The following is a 24,001-nucleotide window of genomic DNA, read 5'->3' as shown; positions in this document are numbered from 1 at the left end:
ATCACTCCTTTTTCTATGGGGTTGAGAAAAAGAGAAGGTGGAGAAAGAATCAAAAGGATTTCAATATTGCTCTTTTCTAGGGAGTGGAACTGCAATTCCTTGCTTTCTTTGGGAAAACTGGAATTGGCTGTCACACTTGGGCTCAGCCAAGACTTTCTATTGTATGTATAAGATACTTACACTGAATTTGTAGTAGAGAAATGTAGAGTAGGAAAGAGACAAAAGATGAAGACAGATATAGTGGAGAGAGATTCTTTGTAGTTATCAAGATATGGGCACAAGCTCATTAAAATATGAAAAAAATTAATAAGAATAAATATTTTGTAGCTTCATTGTCTTCTTTAAATTTCTTTTGCTAGTTTCATGAGCTAAAAAAATAAACACTTCAGTAAAGAGTGAGGACAGAAGGCTCCAACTTAATATATGCTTTTCCTGAGTTATTTTATGGACTAAGATGAAAAATTTCTTAGAACTAAGCCTAGAAATAACTCAAGAAAATATTAGTTTTTTTCTTCTAGAAAATGTTAACATGGAAACTAAATTTTGAAGTACTGTTGAGTTCAGGGTTGTCTCCCAAGTGCCAAGAACAGAAATGGCACTTAGCAGGCACTCACATTCTTTCATTAGAAATGCCTTTGAGGGAATTCCCTAGCGGTCCAGTGGTTGGGACTCTGCACTTTCATTGCCCAGAGCCCAGGTTCAATCCCTGGTCGGGGAACTAGGAACTAGGATCCCACAAACCACGTGATGTGGCCACCCCCCAAAAAAAAGAAAAGAAATGCCTTTGATTACTCTTAATTCCAGTGATCTTTTCTTTCTCCTAGTTCCACAGTAATTAAGTTCTAAACTGCATAATCTACCATTGCATTTCATCCTGCCTTTGATTAATTTCTAGTCATAGACTCTGCTCTACCTCCCCGAGATGATATATTTCATTTTATATTGTGTGAAGGAAAATAGTGTGTCATGGCCTCTGAGTTTGGAATGCTTGGTTCTGATCTCTACACTACCAGTTAGTAGCTGTGAGACCATGAACAAATAACTACTCTGGGCCTCTGTATTATCATCTGTAAAATGTAAGTAATAATGATATTTCTCTCATATGGATGATTCAATAAGATTATTCATGGAAGGGCTTTGGCAATACCTGGCACATAGCAAACAATTGATACATGCATGTTATATTTTTACTTAAATACTGTCATATGAATTGATGTTTCCGTTTCTTTTTGTCTGTTTTTTTTTAAAATAAATTTATTTATTTAATTTTTGGCTGCGTTTGGCCTTCGTTGCTGCCCAACAAGCTTTTCTCCAGTTGCAGCGAGTGGGGACTACTCTTCATTGGGGTGTACAGGCTTCTCATTGTGGTGGCTTCTCTTGTCGTGGAGCACAGGCTCCAGGCGTGCAGTCTTCAGTAGTTGTGGCACATGGGTTCAGTAGTTGTGGCTTGTGGGATCTAGAGCTCAGGCTCAGTAGTTGTGGCACACAGGCTTAGTTGCTCCATGGCATGTGGTATCTTCCCACACCAGGGCTCTGAACCTGTGTCCCCTGCATTGGCAGGTGAATTCTTAACCACTGCACCACCAGGGAAGCCCTGTTTGTTTTGTATTGAAAAGACTTAGTGGCAGAGAACAGATTAAATATTCTTTGAGAGGGCTGAAGGTGAGTGTACAGGCTGAAAAGAAGAAAATTAATTAGTTTATTGGCTTTGGCTTTTAAGGCAAAATGTAGAGGAAATATGGTCTATAAGCTTCTTGAAAACAAGGATTATGGATTTTTAGTGATAAAACTCCAGCGTCTTGCCACAGTGCTTGACACATATCTGGCACTCAGTTAATATTTACATAATTCATTAGTAAATAAATGAGTCCTGGTATAAAAATCCAGACACTGTGCTTCTCCTTCCAAAGACAGCTCTCCTGCTGGCAAGCAAATTCCACTCCCAAGTGCAGAAGGTAGGTCACTGTCCATGGTTTCAAAAGCTCCCTAGGGTGGAATCTGTTCATCTTTAGCAAATTGCTTTCTTCTCTCTCCCTTCAAAAACCCCTTCTGGGTGGTGGACTTTCAAGACGTGGAGACACCCTCTCCCCCAGTATGTTTCCCCAAATGGCTAATTCTCACTATCTCAGATTCTTGTAATATTTTGAGGTCTCAGAGTCTTTCTTGCTAAGCCTCGAAGCCCTCTGCATAAGAAACCTGGACTTCCTTCATCTAGGCCTCGATTTTTAATGTGCTGACCACCTGGATTCCTTGGCCTTCATCTCAGAGAACAGATCGCTCAGTCACACCTCCGTCTTAAAAAGTAAGTAAGTCTGCCTGTGGTTCTTTTTTCGAATCCCTGAAGGCAGCAGAACTACGCAGCTGTGGCTCCCAAAGTCTGCCCAGCCCAGGCCACCCCCAACGCCCCACCCAACAGCCACTCTGCAAAAAGACCCGCCAGACTCCTTCCTGAGCAGTCGGACAGAAACTAACACAGTACTGTGAAGCAATTATACTCCAATAAAGACCTATTTAAAAAAAAAATCCTGGGAACGCTGCAATTCTTTGGCTCCAACCCCGCACTCTCAGATGCCACACCGCCTGGAAGACTCACTAACTTTGCTGTAAGGATGAACGGTACCCATTTCCCTTCTCCTTCTCCATTTATCCACCCTTTATGCGGTTATTAGACCGAGCCTCACACCGAAATGTTTTCTAAACACCAAAAGGTAAAAAGTGCAAAAAAAATTCCTGCGGGTTATGTGTGTTTGCGTCTGTTGTGTGTTCATCCGCGCTTGTGCGAAATCTCCAAACGTCATAGTTTGCAACACGAACAAGCGCGCCGAGAAATCCGAGATCTTTTCAGGGATTTCCCCCACCCTGCCCGCCTCTTCTTTAGCACTCCCAAAGAGGTAAATCTGGGCTTTCTAAGACCAATACTGCAGCCATAGGGACAATACAAATCTGCGATTTTTTTTCTTCTCTCGCTGCCAGCCTTCTCTGGCGAACAGTCCTCAGCGCAGGGTCTCCTTCCGATTCCCTTGCACCTACTTTACAAGGTGTTGACCGGAAGCAAGTCCTTTCCAGGTTGCGGCGACCCCTTCTGCAGAACAGCGAGAGGCTCCGGCGTCGGCGTCGGCCTCCTGACGCCCCCACCCTCCCCTGGGGCCTTGAGGAGAGCTCCGGGCCTGTGTGTGCGCGCGCACTAGCGCGCGCGCGCGTTTAGTAAGGGAAAATCTGTGGAAGCTGCTGAATGTTGCTGGCAGAGTGTTCTGGAGCCCAGCAAAAGCCTCCAAAGCACTTGAGCTTCCCGAAAGAGAAACAGAATAAACGAAAGAAAAGAAGGGAAGCCCGTTTCCCTAAAGCCCGGGTTTCCAATAGTCCTGGATCTTCCCGGAGCTAAACAGAGGCGTAGTTGGCAGTGGCCACTGCCCGCAGCTGGACTTGGAAAGACGTTTTTTCCCCAGTTTCAGGAGGAGGGAGGTGAGGGCCTTGGAACCTGCAAAGAGAACTCTGGGGTAAGTAGCGTTCTGGCACCGGAGCGGAAAGGGGGAAGGAGGAGGGGGAAGGAGGAGGGGGCAGGAGAGGGAAGAGAGAAAGAGAAGGGAATGAATTATGCAAAGAAAAAAATCCCCCAATATTTCACAGCAGAGGGAGAGCGCAGCACAACACTCCCAAGATGAGTCAACCCGGGTCTCCCGCGCATAACCGGCTGGCGCAAAGTTCTTTTTAAGGAGAAGAAAAACTCCGCAAATCCTAGGTGGTGACAAAAGAAGCCCGGGCGGGGCGGAGTGAGGAGCTGGAGCACGGCGCTGGGGCCGAGGCGGCTACCGCGGGGGCCCGAAGCTCCGACGCCCAGCTCTTTCCTTCTCCTTTTGGCCGCTTTAAGCCTCACCTCCCCACCCTGCCTCCCCTCCGGGCACCTGGCGGCCGGGTTGACATTTGGACTCCTGGCGGCAGCAAGGACGCTCACCTGGCCGAGCCCCGCTCCCTCCTCCTCCACCCCTCCCCCACCTGCCCTCCACCTCCCCTCAGAATCCGGAGGCGTCCGGATCCGTAGGCGAGGAAATAACGACCCCTGCAGTTGTATTGCGGAAAATCGCGGCGGCGGCGGCGCTAGTCGCGGACGATGGAAGCAAGGCAACTGGAGGTTCCGGGGAGCCCAGGAAAATAGCAGAGGAACAGAAAGCGCGCACGCGACGCAGGGAGCCCGTAGGCTCCCCATGTTCCCGAGTACCTGGCTCCCCACGGTTCCCATTCCGAGCCCTGGACGTGTCTCCCGAGCCGGGCTCCGAGGCGGCAGGCTGCGTGCGGACTTGGGCAGCCGGGAGGGTCGGCGGAGGCAGCTGGCGGCCAGCAGTTGCGGGCAATAATCCCTGCCTCTCTTTCTGTTTCTCTGTATGCTGTGTCTGCTCCTCCCCCCGGCCCCCGGAAGCAGGAGGAGAACGGCCCCGGAGCGGAGCAGCCACCCTCTGACCATGCCCCGGTGAGGCGGGCGGACTTCGAGGGCAACTCGTCGCGAACTGCCTGGGCTTAGCCAGCAAGCTGCGAGCTGCCAGGGGCCCGGAACTGCGCGGCAAGGCCCGGTGGGGGCTATCGTCTATGACTTCTTGGGGCTCCAGGAGGATCGGGGTCTCGGTTTTGCAGGAAGAGCCCAGCGCTGATGGCTTCAGGTGGCTGCCGCCGCCGCTGCTAGTGCTGTTTCCGCCGCTTGTGCAAGGAGTAGAGACCGGCGAGCAGGGAGACTTCCCGGGCAGCGAGGCATCGGACATGTGTCAGCACATCTGGGGCACACATCCGTCGAGCCCGAGGGGAGATTTGCTGGAACAATTCAAACTGCGATATTGATCTTGGGAGTCCCTGGCTGGCAGTCGGGTGGGAGTGCGAGTGTGCGCTCGCTAGGAAGTGTGTGCGTGTGTGCATGTGTGTGTGTGTGCGTGTGTGTGCGCGCGCGCGCCCTGTGGGGATTCCCCCCTTCCCCCTGTTTTCCCGTCGAGTGATGCACTTGGAATGAGAATCAGAGGATGGAAATAGTCTGGGAGGTGCTTTTTCTTCTTCAAGCCAATTTCATCGTCTGCATATCAGGTATGGGACGCGCTGGAGTCACAGACGGGTTCGGGTTATGTTTTGGTCTTTGGAATGTATGAGATTTTATTGTATGTAGACAATCAAGTAGTCTCGCGGGGTGGGACGGGAGATGGGTGGTGGCAGAGACCCTTTCAGTTCTGCGGATTTGCTGCCTTCAGAATTGAACACCTTCTAAACCCAAGGGTGTGTGTGTGTGTGTGTGTGTATGTATGTGTGTGTGCGTGTGTGTGCATGCGTGCGTGTGTGTGTGTTGGAGGTAGCATCTGCATGGAGTCCTGGAACATAGTAGGGGTGGACGGATGAGAAAGAAGAGGCAGATGGGTGTTGATTTTCACCTGCTTTCCTGATTGAGAACTCTGGCGAGGAAATCTGAGCCTTGGCAAACCCCACCGCCATCCCTGGCTTTCAAAGTTCCCAAACTCTGGTGGTTCCTGGTTGAAAAAATGGACGCAGAGCCCTGCCCTGATATCTAGGCACTTTCAGGAGACTGCAGGATGATGCGGGGACTGGAGAGTACCAGCAGAGATCAGAGGGATGTAGAGGTACTCCATGCCTTCCCCAAACACATTAGGACAACCCCAAATAAAAGCAAAGCCTATCCAAAACAACATAATATCATAAATACCACTTTAGATGATGAGCTTTCCTAATTCCAGTGGCAAGGATGTACTTACTGGCTCAGACTTACTGACCTCAGGCTACTTGTGCCAGTCTGTGGTTTTAGGAGCTAGTGGGAAGCAAGGGCATTGAGATGAATGAAGTAGAGCTTGTGCCTGCCTCTGAGTGTGTGTGTGTGTGTGTGTGTTGGGAAGGATTTTGATTTCCAAGCAATGTTCTTGTTGGTGCAGGGAGTGGGGGTGTGGAGTGGAGATGTAAGAAAATGTCCCAGGATAAGCAGTATTCCCCAGTTCAGTGCCTCCTCCCATTGACAGTGTCCACACTGTTTCCCTCCATACTTGTCATTTAAGCAACCAGGGTAAGGCCCATTTGCAGTACTCCCCTCTGCCTGCATTCCCTCTGCAGAATTGGGGACTCAGCCAACTTCCCATGAAGTCAGCAGAAGAGGAGATCAGGAACCTTGCCCCTGTGAGCAGGCATATTTGAGCAGCATTGGGGTGGAGGGACATGTTTCCTGCATCTTCCTTCAGCTCCACTAATCCCCACCCTTTAAGCCAGACCAGATTCTGGATATTAAAACCCTTGTCTGCCCTTATCTGTTTGGGGCTGTTTGGGACTTGGCCACCCTAGTAATAAATTTGCCTCTATAATACTTTAGAGATATGTTGTGTACCTAGAAGACAATAAAAAGTGCCCTGGGGTCACTCCAAATCCTCTACTCTTTACCCACCCTACATCTAGGAGGAAAAATTCCCAGATGACTTGTAAAGGTTTATATCAGTCATATGTCCAGGGACAGACTGGGTGGTATCTCACAAGGTCACATTTTACATCTTTCTCTTCTATGTGCCTTTTTCAAACTCTCTCTCTTTTCTCCATGTTATTTCACTGGTTATAAAATAGTCTTTTCCTACCTCTTTCCAGCATCATAAATAATTTCAAATCAGACAAACCAGCTGAGTCCCTTTAAAATTTACAAAAGGTGAGCATTAACTAAAGCTCTGGACCTCCCCATCCTTTGTCCCCAACCCCACTCTTCATTTGGTCAGGCCAGCACAAAGGGGAACCAGCTGAGAATGGGCCTGTTCTTAACCTCCAAAAAAGGCATTAGTGGGATACTCATCACAGCTATACTTGATTTGGTGTATCAGCAACTAAATTGTATAAATAGAAGCATTAGGAGAGGGTTATTTCCAACCCAGGAGAGTTGCTATGTGGCCTTTCACATGTATTTACTAAATAATCATTGCTATGTAATGAGAAGATAAAAGTATAAGGAAAATTGCTAGGTATTAGCTAAATAAGGAAAACTAGGTTAGCGTTCCAAATGCCTAGTTAGGATCAGCATTAATTTACACTTTATGAAGACATTTAGGCAGAGATGCAACATTATGGACTGTATATTTACACATTCATAAACTTAACTTTAAAAGGCCATTATTTTTCCAAAGCCAAGGTGGCTTCCTTCCTCTATAAGAAGAACTGCTCATTCAGTGATGTCCATGTATGTCACAATTCTGATTAGTAATATAGTTATGACTCACATTTGCCACAGTTTGGGGGACTTTGTTTTCCCATCTGGCAGCCCTAAGAGGTATAGGAGTGCAATACACTAAGGTTAAATAATTGTGGCTCAGGGAGTGGTTAGTGGGCCTATCATTTCTGTTTGCATGATTTGCAGTTTTAATTTAATCATGAATGAGCTTTACCAAAAGGAATGTAAGCCTGTATTCATAGAAGCTGCTAAATCTTAAAAAGAAAAGCACCTCTCTACCGTCTTGGGATCAATTGCCCTGCCTAGTAAATGGGTACTAATTGTTAGTGAGTTACCAGGCATTTATGATTGATGCATTTGTAGGGTTGATTTCATTACTGAGGAATACCAGACTAGAAAAGGGCAGCAAAAGTCTGCAGTGTAAACATTCTGCAGAAGGAAAATTTTGGAAGTAAACTTGGCCTATAGAAGGTATATTGACTGAATATCATTTGGCTTTCAGGAACACTCTGGAACTTTGTAACAGTGTTTTGTTAACCAAAGGTTCCTACCCTCTTCCTACCCCACCCCCCAAATTAAAAGTACACCCAAAGGAGTTTTCTCCCTGGGGCTATGTGGCTATATTGCTTAAAATACAGACACCTGGGCTTGTATGTTTGATGGCTCTGCATTAATCATTTGATTGTGATGAAGCTGAGTAAATGGGACTAGGGGTCTGCTAGCTAGCTTAGGCTTGGCTAGCTGCTGGGGAAGTAGCATGTGTGCCTTCCATTTGAGAGAATTTGGCTACTTAAGGACAGCACAGCTAGTCTGAAGAGGGAATGCCATGATCTAGGAGCTCTTGGGGCTCTACGTTCCGACTCATATTTAATTTTACTGAAAATGTAAGGCAGCCAAGATCTGTGGAGATGACAGGCAGGGAGGGAGGGAAAGAGAGGGAGAGGGAGAGGGAGAGAGAGAGAGAGAGAGAGAACCAGGATGATATTTCCCTGTGCTAGCAAGAGCACATTCCCTTCTTACAAAAGCAGCACATGTCAGCGAGAATGAATACTTAGCAGCACCAGGAGAGAATTTCTTGGTCCAAAGAGAGCTGTCTGATTTAATTTACACTGCACATCCTACTTCCCTATAATTTATTTCCCTTTACTTCCTTGTTAGTTTATTCATAATAATAACAGCAATAGTAATTAGAATTATGTGGTACTTTCACATGTATTACACAATATTGCACACATTTTAACTCATCTAGTCTCAGAATTTGTAGGGTGACTTTATAAATGAGGCAATCAAAGGCCACAGAAGTTCAGCTTGGAGGATTCACACCAAGTTCTGAGTCAAAATTCAGTGTATCATTTATGCTTTGTTACAAGATTTCTTTTGAATGTTTTTATTAAGTATTCTTTTATTTTGATGTTTCCAATTGAAAGAGTAAATTTTGTTAAATGGATGTAAATCTTAGAGAGTTTGGAAGTGGAAGTTTAGGGTGATTGCAGCCTAGAGCTAGAATTAAGATGGTGTTTGAGTTGTATATGACTCATTCAAACAGTTAACACTGTTACTCATTTGCCCCCAGTGCCTTATGATCAGCAATACCTGTAAGAAATGAATGTTTCATACATTCTCTCCCAATCTGAAAATTAAAATGGTTTCACATTAATGGTTTACATTTAGAAATGGGATAATAGTACATACCTCACATTTGTTATATAGATTAAATTAGATAATATGGTCAATGATTTTCATTTAGCACAGTGTCTCAGGCAGAGTAAGCTTGCAATAGTATATTTTTTCCTGCAAACCTGGCATTGCAGGGTTTGTGAGGAATAGAATAGAACCTTTACCTTCCTCCCTTACAACTTGTTTAAAAGCAAAAAAAAATCATTAACTAGTGTATTTTATAACATTGAGTACAAATCCTACTTTCAGTGAGGTCTTGGCTTAACAACTTTGAAATGTTTCTTAATTTTCTTTCTCTTATAAATGAGACTGGTAACATTAGGCTTTGGGGCATAGTCATGAGTGTAACCCACTTTATCCCTGTGAGCCCAATATGGAGGTGAGGCTTGGAAAGTTAAATAAATCACTGGGAACAAAGTAGTGCTTATTCCCAGGGAACAACAATTTTCTTCTTGTAAATTATAACTCAGTATAGACTCAACTTTCAGGTGCTTCCAAAATGGCAAACTGCATATGCTGTCAATATGATTTGAAATAGAAAGTTCCATTAAATATAAAAAAGAGCTCCACCCCAATAAAGAATCTGATGATCTTATTGGCAATACAGTTTCTTTAAACCCAGTTTCCCATGTGATGTCACATAGACTCTTCACTGACAGATACCATAGATGACAGATATCATAGATGGGACTCTCCTGGAAGTGAGACGAGAGGCTTCCTGAGTAATACACTATGGGGGGAGGTGGGGAAGAATTGTCAATGTTGAGAAACATTTTCTTGGGTGGGGAGGGGGGGTTTGATTGCCACCCTAGGCAGTCATACTTAACATCCCACCTTTTCACCTTAATTAAGCATTACATATTTGGGTCTGAGGTTTAGGCCAGGAACACATCCAGGTACCATAAATATGTAGAGTAGTAGGCCATTGTGTAAAGAATATGGGAGTTTGAAGACCCACCCTGCAATCAAACTCTGCCTTAATTACCTATGTGACTTTGGGTAATTCTCTTAGCCTCTTAGACTCTGAGTTTCGTCATCTGTGAAATGAAAAGTTATATCTTCTTTGCCTATTTCAAAGAATTGTTGAGGGAAACATCAGAGTGATCCTGAATGTTTTTTGTGTTATACAAATTTGAAGTATCTGTGTCTTTACTGTATTATGGAATGATCCATGCATAAGATATAGCTTTAAAATAAAAGTTGAGATACATACACATAATGTAGAGTGAGATTAAATAATACAAATAATACTTAATGGTGTAGATATAGTTGTGAAAGCAAAGTTGTAATGCACAAAATGTATCATGATATAAAACATATGAATAATGCCAAATTGTTTGATAAAGTACATAAATGCTATGTAAGAGAAGTCCAGACATGAAGGAAAAGGAGGTTATTAGATAGATGTTGGAGGTCTGGATAGAAGAGTTGGAGGGGACCACATCATCAGAAGGAGAGGGAAAGGAATGAGTAAGATGTACAGTGAAGACTGTCGCAATTGGAAAAAAAGATTCACTTTAGGAGATACTGGAAAGTTGGGAGGAGCCCACTTAGAGAGCTGTTGAATTGAGAGAATATGGAGTGTCCTAATATATTTAATTTCTTGGTGATTTTTATTTTTTCTTATTATGGATCTTTACATGGATTCAATGGATTGAGATTGGTTAAAATTTGTTTGAAATTCTAACATTTCTTTAGATTTTAAATTTGTATTGCATGTCTCCAACTACTACTCTCAAATCTCTCAAATCTGTTTGAGATTGTAGTTGAGTTTTGGGGAAACTTCAGCTTTCTCAACTGTAAAATGGAGATGGTACTTACTTCCCAAGATTGTTAATCCTACAGGATAATTGTAAGGAGCAAAACACTATTTGTAAAGGCCTAGCATCATATCTGGAATACAGTAATCACTGATCAAATTACACATATCATATAAGAGTAAGCGTGGGCTTTGGAACCAAAATATGTCTAAATGTGAATACTACCTTTAGCATTCACTCTCTGTGTGATCTTAGGTAAGTTCTTTACATTCTCTGAGTCTCTGTAAAATCTGTAAAGTGAGGATTGGAGAAAATGTACATAAGATCCTGTCAAAGTGCTTGACGTGTGGTAGTCTCTCAGTGAATTGGAGCTGTTCCCATAAAATTATTATCATCAATAACAATACTTATTTTGACACTTTGGACCTGTTTTTGTAAATTACAATTAATTTTTCAGTCATTTCTTTGTGTTCAACAAAACAGTATTGCCAGTTAACTGCGTGCCAAGCATAGGAATTACAAAAATTAACAAACAGCACTTGGTCCTTAGTATATATAAGATGGTATGCATGTTATGTGATAGAGTTGTGTTCAGAGTGCTTTATATATATATTTTTTTTTGTTTGCTTTTTTTTTTCGGTATGCGGGCCTCGCATTGTTGTGGCCTCTCCTGTTGCGGAGCACAGGCTCCGGATGCGCAGGCTCAGCAGTCATGGCTAACAGGCCCAGCTGCTCTGCGGCATGTGGGATCTTCCCAGACCGGGGCACGAACCCGTGTCCCCTGCATCGGCAGGTGGACTCTCAACCACTGCACCACCAGGGAAGCCCCGCTTTTCATATTTTTCATTATTATTTAAAATTATTTATATACTTATTTTATATTTTAAATTTGTTTAATTATAAAGAAAGAGAGTTAATTCTGTTGTTAGAAGTTGGAAGATGCAATTGGGAAAGGGGTAGGGTTTATGGAGGAGAAAACAGTTGAACTAGGGGTGGAAGGATACATGAGACTTCAAAAGAAGAGGAAAAAAGAAAAAGACATACCATGAGGCAAGAATAGTATGTTCTTATACAAGAAGTGATGAAAAAACCCACAAAAGTATCAGAAGTATGGTGAAATGAGCATATAAAATAGATGGGTTAGATTAAGTGACTGGATATAGGCTAGAAGAATAACTTGGGGCCAATTTAAAGGTGTTTGCAAGCTAAGGTAAGAATTTTAGATGGTATATTTTAGTTATGAGGAGCAAAGGTAGAGATAAAGAAAATGACAATCAGGTTTGTGTGCAATTTAATGATACTTTTATTGCAATAAGCAATAACTTAGAAACCCAACTACTTCTTGTCAATCTTTATTCTTGCTCACAAAACCTGTTTAAAAAAATGCTGGCCTAATAGATTAATTAGGCCATTATGGGACATTCTGAGGGACACACTTAAAAGAAAAAATCAGAGTTGCCCTATCTCTTATGCACCTCCTATACCCTAATCTTTGAGATTTAGTATCTTCATAATACACAAATGCATATGTCTCCAATTTTGTACTTGAATAATAATAATAATGTCTTTAGCATTAGATAAAGGCTAAGAGAAATGAATCATCCATACATGCTTTTGTGTTGTGAAGATTGTGTGCCAAGTAACAGATGTGCTATTTGACATGAAACCAATGGTTAAATCACTGCAAACCATTTTACATCAGCTTTACCTTATTATACTCTGTACAACTCTTATTTCCAACAGACTGCATGTTCACTTGGGAGAGTATACTCATGGTCCACTAAATTGTATACCCATTTCACCCTTTCAATTGTCCAGTTAATATAAAGTATGTATAGAGACCTAAAATGAAATGGCTTCCTTTGTTTACTTAATCATTCAAAATTTATTGAGGGTGCTCTATATTTAATGTACTGGGGATCCAACAGGAATGAGTAAGACAACTGACCTTTCCCTTCAAGAATTCATAACCTTCTAGCAGGACACTGATTTTAAAAATACTAGTAGTTATAGCAGACTGTGATAAGTACTGTAGTGAAAAGAGATACAGCAGTGTGTGAACAGGACAGAGAAGGGGCATCTGACTCATTCTCGAGGTGGAAGTGCTAGAAGAAGGAGAGTAAATAGTGTCAGAGGCTGTTTGGGGTGAGTCTTAAAGAAAGCTAAAGAGTTGACTTGGAAGATTTTTGCTGATTGACCAGGAGTGTGATAGGGGAGGGATGATCATAGGAAATAACATTTGTAAAGACAGGGCAATCAGATAGGACATAGTGAATTCAGGGGAAGGTGAAGAGGTAAGTATGGCAACAACTAGAGGGTGCAGTGTAATGGATGAGGCCGAGATAGAATAGCATATAAGAAATATGATGCTAATAACAGTAATACCTTATATATAATAGTAGTAAAAATTACCCTTGTGCTTCTGTGTGCAAGGAGGACATATTTTAAGGCTCAGGGGGATAGGTCAAGTTTATACCTTTATCTTTTTTAGGAGCAGACCAGTCAGGGTTAAAGCTTTTGGCTTTAGTCCAGCTATGCTCCATTTGGCCCAGAACACTATTTATTTTCCAGTATCGTCTCTAGTTCCATGTAGCTTCCTAGAAGCTTTTGTGATAACTCAGATTTAGACTACACAATTTACCTCCTTACTTAGTTTGTATTTCTACCCTAGAAAAAAGAGCCAGGATGCTATTGGTTGACCCTAGATTTTGAAATATGGCAACTATCATTTTATTGTCTTTGGTAATTGAATCTTTCCTGCAACTTTCTGCCGTTTTCATCTTGTGTAATCTTAAACAAAACTTTAAAGGATTTCTAACGTGTAAGCGTGGGGTGGGTGCCGTGAATGCTAATGAATGGTCTGGGATTGCCTTTATAACACAGCCATAATTGCTTTTATTAGCAAGATTGGACTGGTAATGGGGTAGCCAGTGTTTGGGTTTGAGTTCATTTGCATTAAGGTGCCATCAGGATGGAAGTGGAAAGATCTTCAGTGGTTGTGAAGGAGACAGTCTACAAATGCCTTTCCTCCTGATCCAGGAGAGGTGGGACCTTTGTCACAGTAAATGGAGAATTAATCTTTAACTTTGTCCCATACTTAATGCCCATAGGCCGAAGGGGCTGGCAGTAGGAAATGAAGCCTGTGACTTTCAGGTGAATTTACCAGAGCCAAGTCCTGCTGTCTTCACAACACATTTGGCAGCAATGCCACAGTTGGAATAAACATATTTACTGAAGGATATGAGTCAACATATTCCTCTTCTGTTGCTCCCTCTTCCTGCCATACACACAAGTTACCTTTCACCTTTAAGGGAAACAATTTTGATGGCAGCACTTATTGAGTGAGTAGGGACCATTCCTCTTCCATGATTTTGGAATAATATAAATACCTCATAGGATTCTTGAAAAGGACAGATATTGGTACATGTCTATGGAAGGGTTCTCTCCCACTCTGAGGGGGTTTAATGGGTTGGTTCATTAATTTCACAAGTGCTAATAAATGCCTCCTATCAGTGAGGCACTGGGCCAGACAGAAGTTAAAATATAGTAAGCTAAACAGCCTTGCCCTTGTAGAATGTATGTTTAGTGATACACAATTTTTTTTCCCATTGCTCAAACTAGAGCCTGGCATTTTAGTAGATACTCAATAATGAGTGAGTGAGTTGATATATAAATGAATAACAAGGATTGATTTAGAATGGCTTTCCTTCCTTCACAGGAGACTGGAAAACAAGATTCAGATCTTGTATGGAGGTTAAGAGGGAGGGAAAATAAAGAAGACTTTTCTGTTAGCTGCCCTCTTGCTTCTACTGCATACAGTCAGAACTGGAACTTTCCCAGGGAACAACTTATTGGATAGCTTTGTATTTCCTTCTCAGACTCAACTCTTATCTGCATTTGACAAACCAGCATTAGTCAGGGCACTTCACCATTGTTTAAAATGTATTTCTGCTCCTTTGTGTTCTGAGATACCATCCTGTGAGACTTGAATTAGGGCGATTAAGGATCCATGGATGCATTGTTGTTCTTTTTTCATTCCATCTCTGTTCCTATTAAAGGAAATTGCTAAGGATATGGTTGTTTTCTCACTGGGTTACAGCTTAGGAGAAACCAGCACTTGAGAAAGCTCACTTGTTCTTTAGTTAGCAATGAACTAGAGTGCTTTAGGGAAAAACCTACCCACCCTTTAGTCTTGAGGCAGAGCAATACAGGAAACTGTTTTTTCTAAGGTGTTTTTAGTCGTGTGTCAGAAAACTTTACCGCCCCGCCCCCAACCCTTGCCCAGCCTTTAGAAACAGAACTGTGGCACCCAACAGTTTTTACCATGGAGGTCAGAGGTAGGTATTTCCAAGAGCCTAGAAATTGAAAGAACATAGTTTATTTGCTGTTCTTGGCTGTACATTCTGCCTATAATCTCCTAGTTGATCTTTATAACTGTGAGGAAATGGTCAGTTAGGTGGTTTGTTGTTTGTTTGCTTGTTAATTTTAGAAAAAAATAAGAGGAGGTTATAGAAAAAAGTCTCCTACTGTTAATCTTGCAGTAGATATATGGAAATTATACTGATAGAAAGTGAGGCATCTATGTATAATAAATGTTTGTTGTATGGCCTGGGCGTAAATAGAAATATGTCACTGGCTGGCTGTCTTGCAGTACACAGTAATGATACCAGCTCTAAGTCACTCACATCTTATAGAATGAAATATAACGTAGTGAAGTCATCATTTTTTGTTATCTCTAATAGCTTCCACCCCTGTTTTTCCACTGTTATGAAGATGTTCTTTGTGGCCTTTTAGCTTGTGTCTTTGAAGTTCTGTGTTGTAGTGACTATATCTAAAGGTAAAATGTGTCAAACAAATTAAAAATGAGAGTTTTATTTGGGCATTTGCTGTTTAGTTTAACTGTGTGTTCAATTGAAATGCTCCTCTTTGATTAGTACTCCTTACAAGCAAGGGACTGTATATGCAAGTGTCTTAGTGTTACAAACATGCATGATACTAGAAGTCATTGAGTTAATTTTAATGCTAAATATAATAGAAGAATAGTATCAAAGAAAATTTAGGAAAATAAACTGATACTTCATAGACTAAATTTTCATTTCCCTAAGTTTGCAATTATAAATTTTTTTCCCTTAAAGCTTTGTACTTAAAAAAAACTTTTACATTATATCTTAAGTATTCCCCCATGTTGCTTCCTAGTTGTATTAGTTTAGGAAATCCAGGACTTTGTGACTGGTAAACCCCACAGTCTCAGTAACATAACACAGTAGAAGCTTACTTCCTGCTCACATTAATTGTCTAATTGGTGTCAGTTTGTGTGTGTGTGTGTGTGTGTGTGAGAGAGAGAGAGAGAGAGAAAGAGAGAGAGAGAGAGAGAGAGAGAGAGAGAGAGAGAGAGAGAGAGAGAGAGAGAGAGAATAGGGGCTTGGTGAGGGGGAAGGGATAAAAGAGAAGGAATCCTGTCTGTGTAGTGACTTGGGAGTCTCAAGGCTGATAGTCTCTGCTATCTTCAAGACATGGCTTCCAATTGCTCTGGACATCAACATTAACAGCTGGAAAAAGAGTGAGGAGGACGATCATGGGAGAGGTGTTTATGGGCCTAACAGGAAAACTGTACCTCACTTCTGGTCAATCACATGGCAACATGTTATTGCAAAAGAGGTTGAGAATTGCAGGCTAGTCACAAGACTAGCCTTAGCCCAGGAACAAAGGGAACATGGTCTAGTGAACAATTGGCTGGTATTTGCCACTTGAACATTTATGATTTTCTTTGTAATAGTTTCATAATATTTTATTCATCTAAAATAGCATTATTTATATTTCTCTTTTTCCCTAATTTTGAGCATCTATGTTATTTCTAGATTTTTCATTTTGGGCATATGTTTTTATGTCTATAGATACTTATTTCTATTGAATTATTTCTTTAAAATAATCCCAGTATTGTGATTACTGGGTAAAACAGTGTGAAGTTCTTTATGTTTTTACCATATTATATCCATAAGTAATATATAACCTGTGTATAAGTCACCAGAAATATACTTGAATTCCTGGAGGAAGTAAATAAGTATGTAGAACAATTATTAAGCTTTCAAAGATCTGTTTAAAAGTACCCAAATTCAACTGAGTAAATTTTAAAGACACTATTGGTGTTTATTCAACAATTCATACATTGAGCAGCATCCCATCTAGCAGATAGAAAGAAGGTCCAAAGAGCTGTACAAATTGGAAGATTTTATAGGCAGAAGAGGGTGGGACAGGAAAGTTACTAGCAAAGACTTGATTGTTTCAGACAAGGCCACCTTCCTTTGGGGGACAGTAGGAATCTACCTGGCAGATTACCTCATTAGTGCTGATCAGGAAATTCCAGAGTGACTGGTTAAGATTATATTCCTGAAACAGGCTGAAACTGCAGTTAGGTTAGGTATTAAGTCTTGATTTGGTGACATGGGCCTTAGCACAGATGACTCCATTTTGGGCCTGTTTTCTCTTTTTTGACAGATTCTTTCAATAGTGGTGCACTCCAAGAAAGTATTAAGCAAAAACCAAATAGCCATGGCATTCAAGATGTTATTTTTGCTTAATAAGTCGGATCAGTGACAGGAAACCATGGTTAAGGACAAGCAAATAGCTTTCCTAAGTTCAGAAATTTGAGCCTACTTAATTATTCTTCCTAGAGCATATTTTCATAAATTATAGGGAAGAATGGCTCAGGTGGTTTGCAGAAAAGATTACTGGGATGGAAGTTAGAACATGTGGTTAGTACTTGTTTTGCCACTGTATTGTGTTGTGAAGGATGTAGTTTTACTGGTCTGAATCCCAGTTTTCTCCTTTTAAACAAGGATATTGGACTGGTTAATTTCTAGGTCCCTTTCCAACTTGGAAATTTATAGTGTTATGAAACTTGAAACTTTTAAGAAAATTATCAAAGTTTACTGTTGATACTAAACTTTTCCAGTTTTTGAAATGTCAAGGCAGCAAGATTAAATTACAGGAAGAACTTTGGAGGTTGTGAGTGAGCAGAAAAGTGGGAAGTGACTCTTGAGATGGGCAAGTGTAAGGATAAGGCATAATTAAAGACTAACCCAAACCATATTTGTGGAATTCTGACCTTGTAGCTCTCTAGTAAGACCCTGAGAAAGAGTCCAGAGGCCATCACTGACTACTCCATAAAAGCATTTACTGAAAACCTTGCCGGGGGCATCTTTATATTAAAGTCTTAGAATTTTATCTTAACTCTGCTGTTACTTGTTGTGTTAGGTTAAGAAGTTACTTAAAATCTTTAACTAATCCTTAGTGTTCTCTTTTGAAAACTGGAGGAATAACATCTATTTTTGGAGTTAAGGGAGACTGAAATTTAAAAATGCAGCATAGTGCTTGGCATAAGTACTTATTAAATGGTGGGTTTTGTATTGTTATAGCTGAAGCTAAAAGAGCAAAAGACATGTTGGGAAATATTAGGAAGGAATTTGGCAATATCATTTAAAACATGAGAATTAAATGAGCCAGTTCATGTGAATGTGTTTAGCACAATGCCTGCATATAACACATAATCAGTTAAGGTTGGTTGAATCTGATTCACTAGGGGAAGCTGGGATGTTTGGAGAATATTTTAGAGATTACAAGAAAGAAGACCATCATGTCTTTGTCATAAAAATGATCTTCAGAGATAACTTACTGAGTCTGGTCCAAAATTTTCTTTAGTATTAAAAAAAATAATGACATATTTTAATTTTATAACTAGGGTTTAGACTTACCAAGGCCTCTAATACAGTATATGGTCTCATATGACCCAGTAAATACTCAACCCTAACAATGATGGCATAAACAAAATCTTTATTCAGGAATGTGCCCGTAGTTTTTCTTGCTTGATACATTAGTAAATATTGGCTTATTGTTCAGAGCAATAAAAATATGAGGTATTATGATCCAGTCCCTTTATGAGAAAATATATAATATTTACATGTTTTAAAACTGTCACTTGTTCGTTTTTACTAGAATCTGGTTGCCCTTTTCTTTTCATTATTTAGTTTTGCCAGCTTTCTCAAACACTAATTTACACACATGGTAACCTTAAGCATGTTTTTTCAATAAATTTTCAACATGAGAAGATAGTTTTGATTTATGTATCACATTCACTTAAGAGAATGATTTTTAAAATGGTAATTAAATGCTAGGCCATTTGTGGGATTGCAACGTGGTTCCTTTTCAAATATATCTGTTCTGAGAATTTCAGCAAAAGGCAAAAAGAAAAACAAGAAATAGGACAGATGACAAGTGCTGTATTGATGTTAAGTAAAAACAAGCAAACAGTGACCTACATCAGCCGGTCTCTAGGGAGCTGGCTTTGGAGCTTTTTTGAGTGTTTGGGTATTTTGTGGGATTTTTTTCTCCAATCACTTTGGTAGAGGCTGGATTACAATTGAGAGTGCAGAGATTAATGGCCTGTTGTGACTAATCCACTAAGCCCCTACTCTTATTTCTCTTAAACTGATTGAATTTAAAGAAACCAAAGATAGGCCCATACCAGCTACCCTGATATTTGATCCCAGTGAATTAATGAGTCTTAATAGCTCTAAGTACATGTAACCAAGAATCATGGCATCTTCATGGAATGTAGTCAGTTTTTTGCATTAGGAAATTATTTTATTAGTTGCTTAGTAGAGTAGATCCCAATGTGTTGTTTCATAATCTTTCTTTTTAAGAAAACATTTTCACATGATTACATTTATAATTATAACACTAATATATTCAATTTTAATTAATTTAGAGAATAAGAGAAAAAGGAACAGATCACCTGTAATCACATAACTTTAATGCAACTGTTTTTAACAGGTTGTTACACTCTAGGTTTTATTTATAAGCATTTTTACTTATTTGAAATTGTATTCCACTATTATGCTTGAGCAAAAAGTCATGTGAGATAAATATATGGTTTGTGTGCCATAAAGCAAGGGCCACCTAAAATGTAGACAAAAAATAATGTGAAAATAATTATATATAGAGATGGATAGATATGGCATTGATTTAAAAAATCACAATTTTATGTTAAATTAGTGAACTCAGATTTGATGAAATTTGAGCAGAATTTAAATTTCTAAATCTTTTTTTTTACATCTTTATTGGAGTATAATTGCTTTACAATGGTGTGCTAGTTTCTGCTTTATAACAAAATGAATCAGTTATACATATACATATGTTCCCATATCTCTTCCCTCTTGCATCTCCCTCCCTCCCTCCCACCCTCCTTATCCCACCCCTCCAGGCGGTCACAAAGCATCGAGCTGATCTCCCTGTGCTATGCGGCTGTTTCCCACTAGCTATCTACCTTATGTTTGGTAGTGTATATATGTCCATGACTCTCTCTCGCTTTGTTACAGCTTACCCTTCCCCCTCCCCATGTCCTCAAGTCTGTTCTCTAGTAGGACTGTGTCTTTATTCCTGTCTTGCCCCTAGGTTCTTCATGACATTTTTTTTCTCTTAAATTCCATATAAATGTGTTAGCATATGGTATTTGGCTTTGTCTTTCTCACTTACTTCACTCTGTGTGACAGACTCTAGGTCTATCCACCTTATTACAAATAGCTCAATTTCGTTTCTTTTTATGGCTGAGTAATATTCCATTGTATATATGTGCCACATCTTCTTTATCCATTCATTCAATGATGGACACTTAGGTTGTTTCCATCTCTGGGCTATTGTAAATAGAGCTGCAATGAACATTTTGGTATATGACTCTGTGAATTTTTGTTTTCTCAGGGTATATGCCCAGTAGTGGGATTGCTGGGTCATATGGTAGTTCTATTTGTAGTTTTTTAAGGAACCTCCATACTGTTCTCCATAGTGGCTGTACCAATTCACCTTCCCACCAGCAGTGCAAGAGTTTTCTCTTTTCTCCACACCCTCTCCAGCATTATTGTTTCTAGATTTTTTGATGATGGCCATTCTGACTGGTGTAAGATTATATCTCATTGTAGTTTTGATTTCTCTAATGATTAATGATGTTGAACATTTTTTCATGTGTTTGTTGGCAGTCTGTATATCTTCTTTGGAGAAATGTCTATTTAGGTCTTCTGCCCATTTTTGATTGGGCTATTTGTTTCTTTGTTATTGAGCTGCATGAGCTGCTTGTAAATTTTGGAGATTAATCCTTTGTCAGTTGCTTCATTTGCAAATATTTTCTCCCAGTCTGAGGGTTGTCTTTTGGTCTTGTTTATGGTTTCCTTTGCTGTGCAAAAGCTTTGAAGTTTCATTAGATCCCATTTGTTTATTTTTGGTTTTATTTCCATTTCTCTAGGAGGTGGGTCAAAAAGGATCTTGTTGTGATTTATGTCATAGAGTGTTCTGCCTATGTTTTCCTCTAAGAGTTTGATAGCATCTGGCCTTACATTCAGGTCTTTAATCCATTTTGAGCTTATTTTTGTGTATGGTGTTAGGGAGTGACCTAATCTCATACTTTTACAAGAACCTGTCCAGTTTTCCCAGAACCAATTATTGAAGATGCTGTCCTTTCTCCACTGTACATTCCTGCCTCCTTTATCAAAGATAAGGTGACCATATGTGCATGGGTTTATCTCTGGGCTTTCTATCCTGTTCCACTGATCTATATTTCTGTTTTTGTGCCAGAACCATACTGTCTTGATTACTGTAGCTTTGTAGTATAGTCTGAAGTCAGGGAGCCTGATTCCGCCAGCTCCATTTTTCATTCTCAAGATTGCTTTGGCTATTTGGGGTCTTTTGTGTTTCCATACAAATTGTGAAATTTTTTGCTCTAGTTCTGTGAAAAATGCCAGTGGTAGTTTGATAGGGATTGCATTGAATCTATAGATTGCTTTGGGTAGTAGAGTCATTTTCAAAATGTTGATTCTTCCAATCCAAGAACATGGTATATCTGTCCATCTATTTCTATCATCTTTAATTTCTTTCATCAGTGTCTTATAACTTTCTGCATGCAGGTCTTTTGTCTCCTTAGGTAGGTTTATTCCTAGATATTTTATACTTTTTTGTCCCATTGGTAAATGGGAGTGTTTTCTTGATTTCACTTTCAGATTTTTCATCATTAGTGTATAGGAATGCCACAGATTTCTGTGCATTAATTTTGCATCCTGCTACTTTACCAAATTAATTGATTAGCTCTAGTACTTTTCTGATAGCATCTTTAGGATTCTCTATGTATAGTATCATGTCATCTGCAAACAGTGACAGCTTTACTTCTTCTTTTCCAATTTGGATTCCTTTTATTTCCTTTTCTTCCCTGATTGCTGTGGCTACAACTTCCAGAACTACGTTGAGTAAGAGTGGTGAGAGTGGGCAACCTTGTCTTGTTCCTGATCTTAGTGGAAATGCTTTCAGTTTTTCACCATTGAGGATGATGTTGGCTGTGGGTTTGTCAGGTATGGCCTTTATTATGTTGATGAAAGTTCCCTCTATGCCTACTTTCTGCAGGGTTTTTATCATAAATGGGTGTTGACTTTTTTTGAAAGCTTTCTCTGCATCTATTGAGATGATCTTATGCTTTTTCTCCTTCAATTTGTTAATATGGTTTATCACATGGATTGATTTGCGTATATTGAAGAATCCTTGCATTCCTGAAAAAACCCCACTTGATCATGGTGTATGATCTTTTTAATGTGCTGTTGGATTCTGTTTGCTAGTATTTTGTTGAGGATTTTTGCATCTATTTTCATCAGTTATATTGGCCTGTAGTTTTCTTGGTTTGTGACATCCTTGTCTGGTTTTGGTATCAAGGTGATGGTGGCTTCATAGAATGAGTTTGGGAGTGTTCCTCCCTCTGCTATATTTTGGAAGAGTGTGAGAAGGATAGGTGTTAGCTCTTCTATAAATGTTTGATAGAATTCGCCTGTGAAACCATCTGGTCCTGGGCTTTTGTTTGTTGGAAGATTTTTAATCACAGTTTCAATTTCAGTGCTTGTGATTGTCCTGTTCATATTTTCTATTTCTTCCTGATTCAGTCTCGGCAGGTTGTGCCTTTTTAAGAGTTTGTCCATTTCTTCCAGGTTGTCCATTTCATTAGCATAGAGTTGCATGTAGTAATCTCTCATGATCTTTTGTATTTCTGCAGTGTCAGTTGTTACTTCTCCTTTTTCATTTCTAATTCTATTGACTTGAGTCTTCTCCCTTTTTTTATTGATGAGTCTGGCTAGTGGCTTATAATTTTGTTTATCTTCTCAAAGAACCAGCTTTTAGTTTTATTGATCTTTGCTATTGTTTCCTTCATTTGTTTTTCATTTATTTCTGATCTTATTTTTATGATTTCTTTCCTTCTGCTAACTTTGCGTTTTTTTATTGTTCTTCTTTCTCTGCTTGCTTTAGGTGCAAGTTTAGGTGGTTTATTCGAGATGTTTCCTGCTTCTTAAGGTAGGATTGTAGTGCTGTAAACTTCCCTCTTAGAACTGCTTTTGCTGCATACCATAGGATTTGGGTCGTCGTGTCTCCATTGTCATTTGTTTCTAGGTATTATTTTATTTACTATTTGATTTCTTCAGTGATCACTTTTTTTATTAAGTAGTATATTGTTTAGCCTCCATGTGTTTGTATTTTTTACAGATCTTTTCCTGTAATTGATATCTAGTCTCAAAGTGTTGTGGTAGGAAAAGATACTTGATACAATTTCAATTTTCTTAAATTTATCAAGGCTTGATTTGTGACCCAAGATATGATCTATCCTGGAAAATGTTCCATGAGCACTTGAGAAAAAATTGTTGTTTTTGGATGGAATGTCCTATAAATATCAATTAAGTCCACATTGTTTCATGTATCATTTAAATTTTGGGCTTCCTTATTTATTTTCATTTTGGATGATCTGTCCATTGGTGAAAGTGGGGTGTTGAAGTCCCCTACTATGAATGTGTTACTGTCGATTTCCCCTTTTATGGCTGCTAGTTTTTACCTTATGTATTGAGGTGCTCCTATGTTGGGTGCATAAATATTTACAATTGTTATATCTTCTTCTTGGATCGATCCCTTAATCATTATGTAGTGTCCTTCTTTGTCTCTTCTGATAGTCCTTATTTTAAAGTCTATTTTGTCTGATATGAGAATTGCTACTCCAGCTTTCTTTTGGTTTCCATTTGCATGGAATATCTTTTTACATCCCCTTACTTTCAGTCTGTATGTGTCTCTAGGTCTGAAGTGGGTCTCTTGTAGACAGCATATATTAGGGTCTTGTTTTTGTATCCATTCAGCCAATCTTTGTCTTTTGGTGGGAACATTTAGTCCATTTACATTTAAGGTAATGATCGATATGTATGTTCCTATTCCGATTTTCTTAATTGGTTTCAGTTCGTTATTGTAGGTCTTTTCCTTCTCTTGTGTTTCTTGCCTAGATAAGTTCCTTTAGCAGTTGTTGTAAAGCTGGTTTGGTGGTGCT

General features: G+C 39.9%; 1 protein-coding gene across 1 annotated transcript in view; it reads left to right on the top strand.

Moving 5' to 3' along the window:
* The first annotated feature begins 2,834 nt into the window (after positions 1-2,834).
* Positions 2,835-24,001, top strand: part of CA10 (carbonic anhydrase 10 (inactive)) — a 612,895-nt gene continuing 591,728 nt past the window's right edge. The window contains exons 1-2 of the mRNA XM_007457616.1: positions 2,835-2,891; positions 4,415-5,064. Of these exons, the coding sequence (XP_007457678.1) occupies positions 5,004-5,064 (61 nt within the window). The 5' untranslated portion in view covers positions 2,835-2,891; positions 4,415-5,003. The remainder of the gene's footprint in view (positions 2,892-4,414; positions 5,065-24,001) is intronic.

The sequence above is a fragment of the Lipotes vexillifer genome, unplaced genomic scaffold (assembly GCF_000442215.2).
Source record: "Lipotes vexillifer unplaced genomic scaffold, Lipotes_vexillifer_v1.1 scaffold320, whole genome shotgun sequence".
NCBI lineage: Eukaryota > Metazoa > Chordata > Mammalia > Artiodactyla > Lipotidae > Lipotes > Lipotes vexillifer.
Note: the sequence above shows the minus strand (reverse complement) of the source record. Positions and strands in the feature narration are given on the sequence as shown.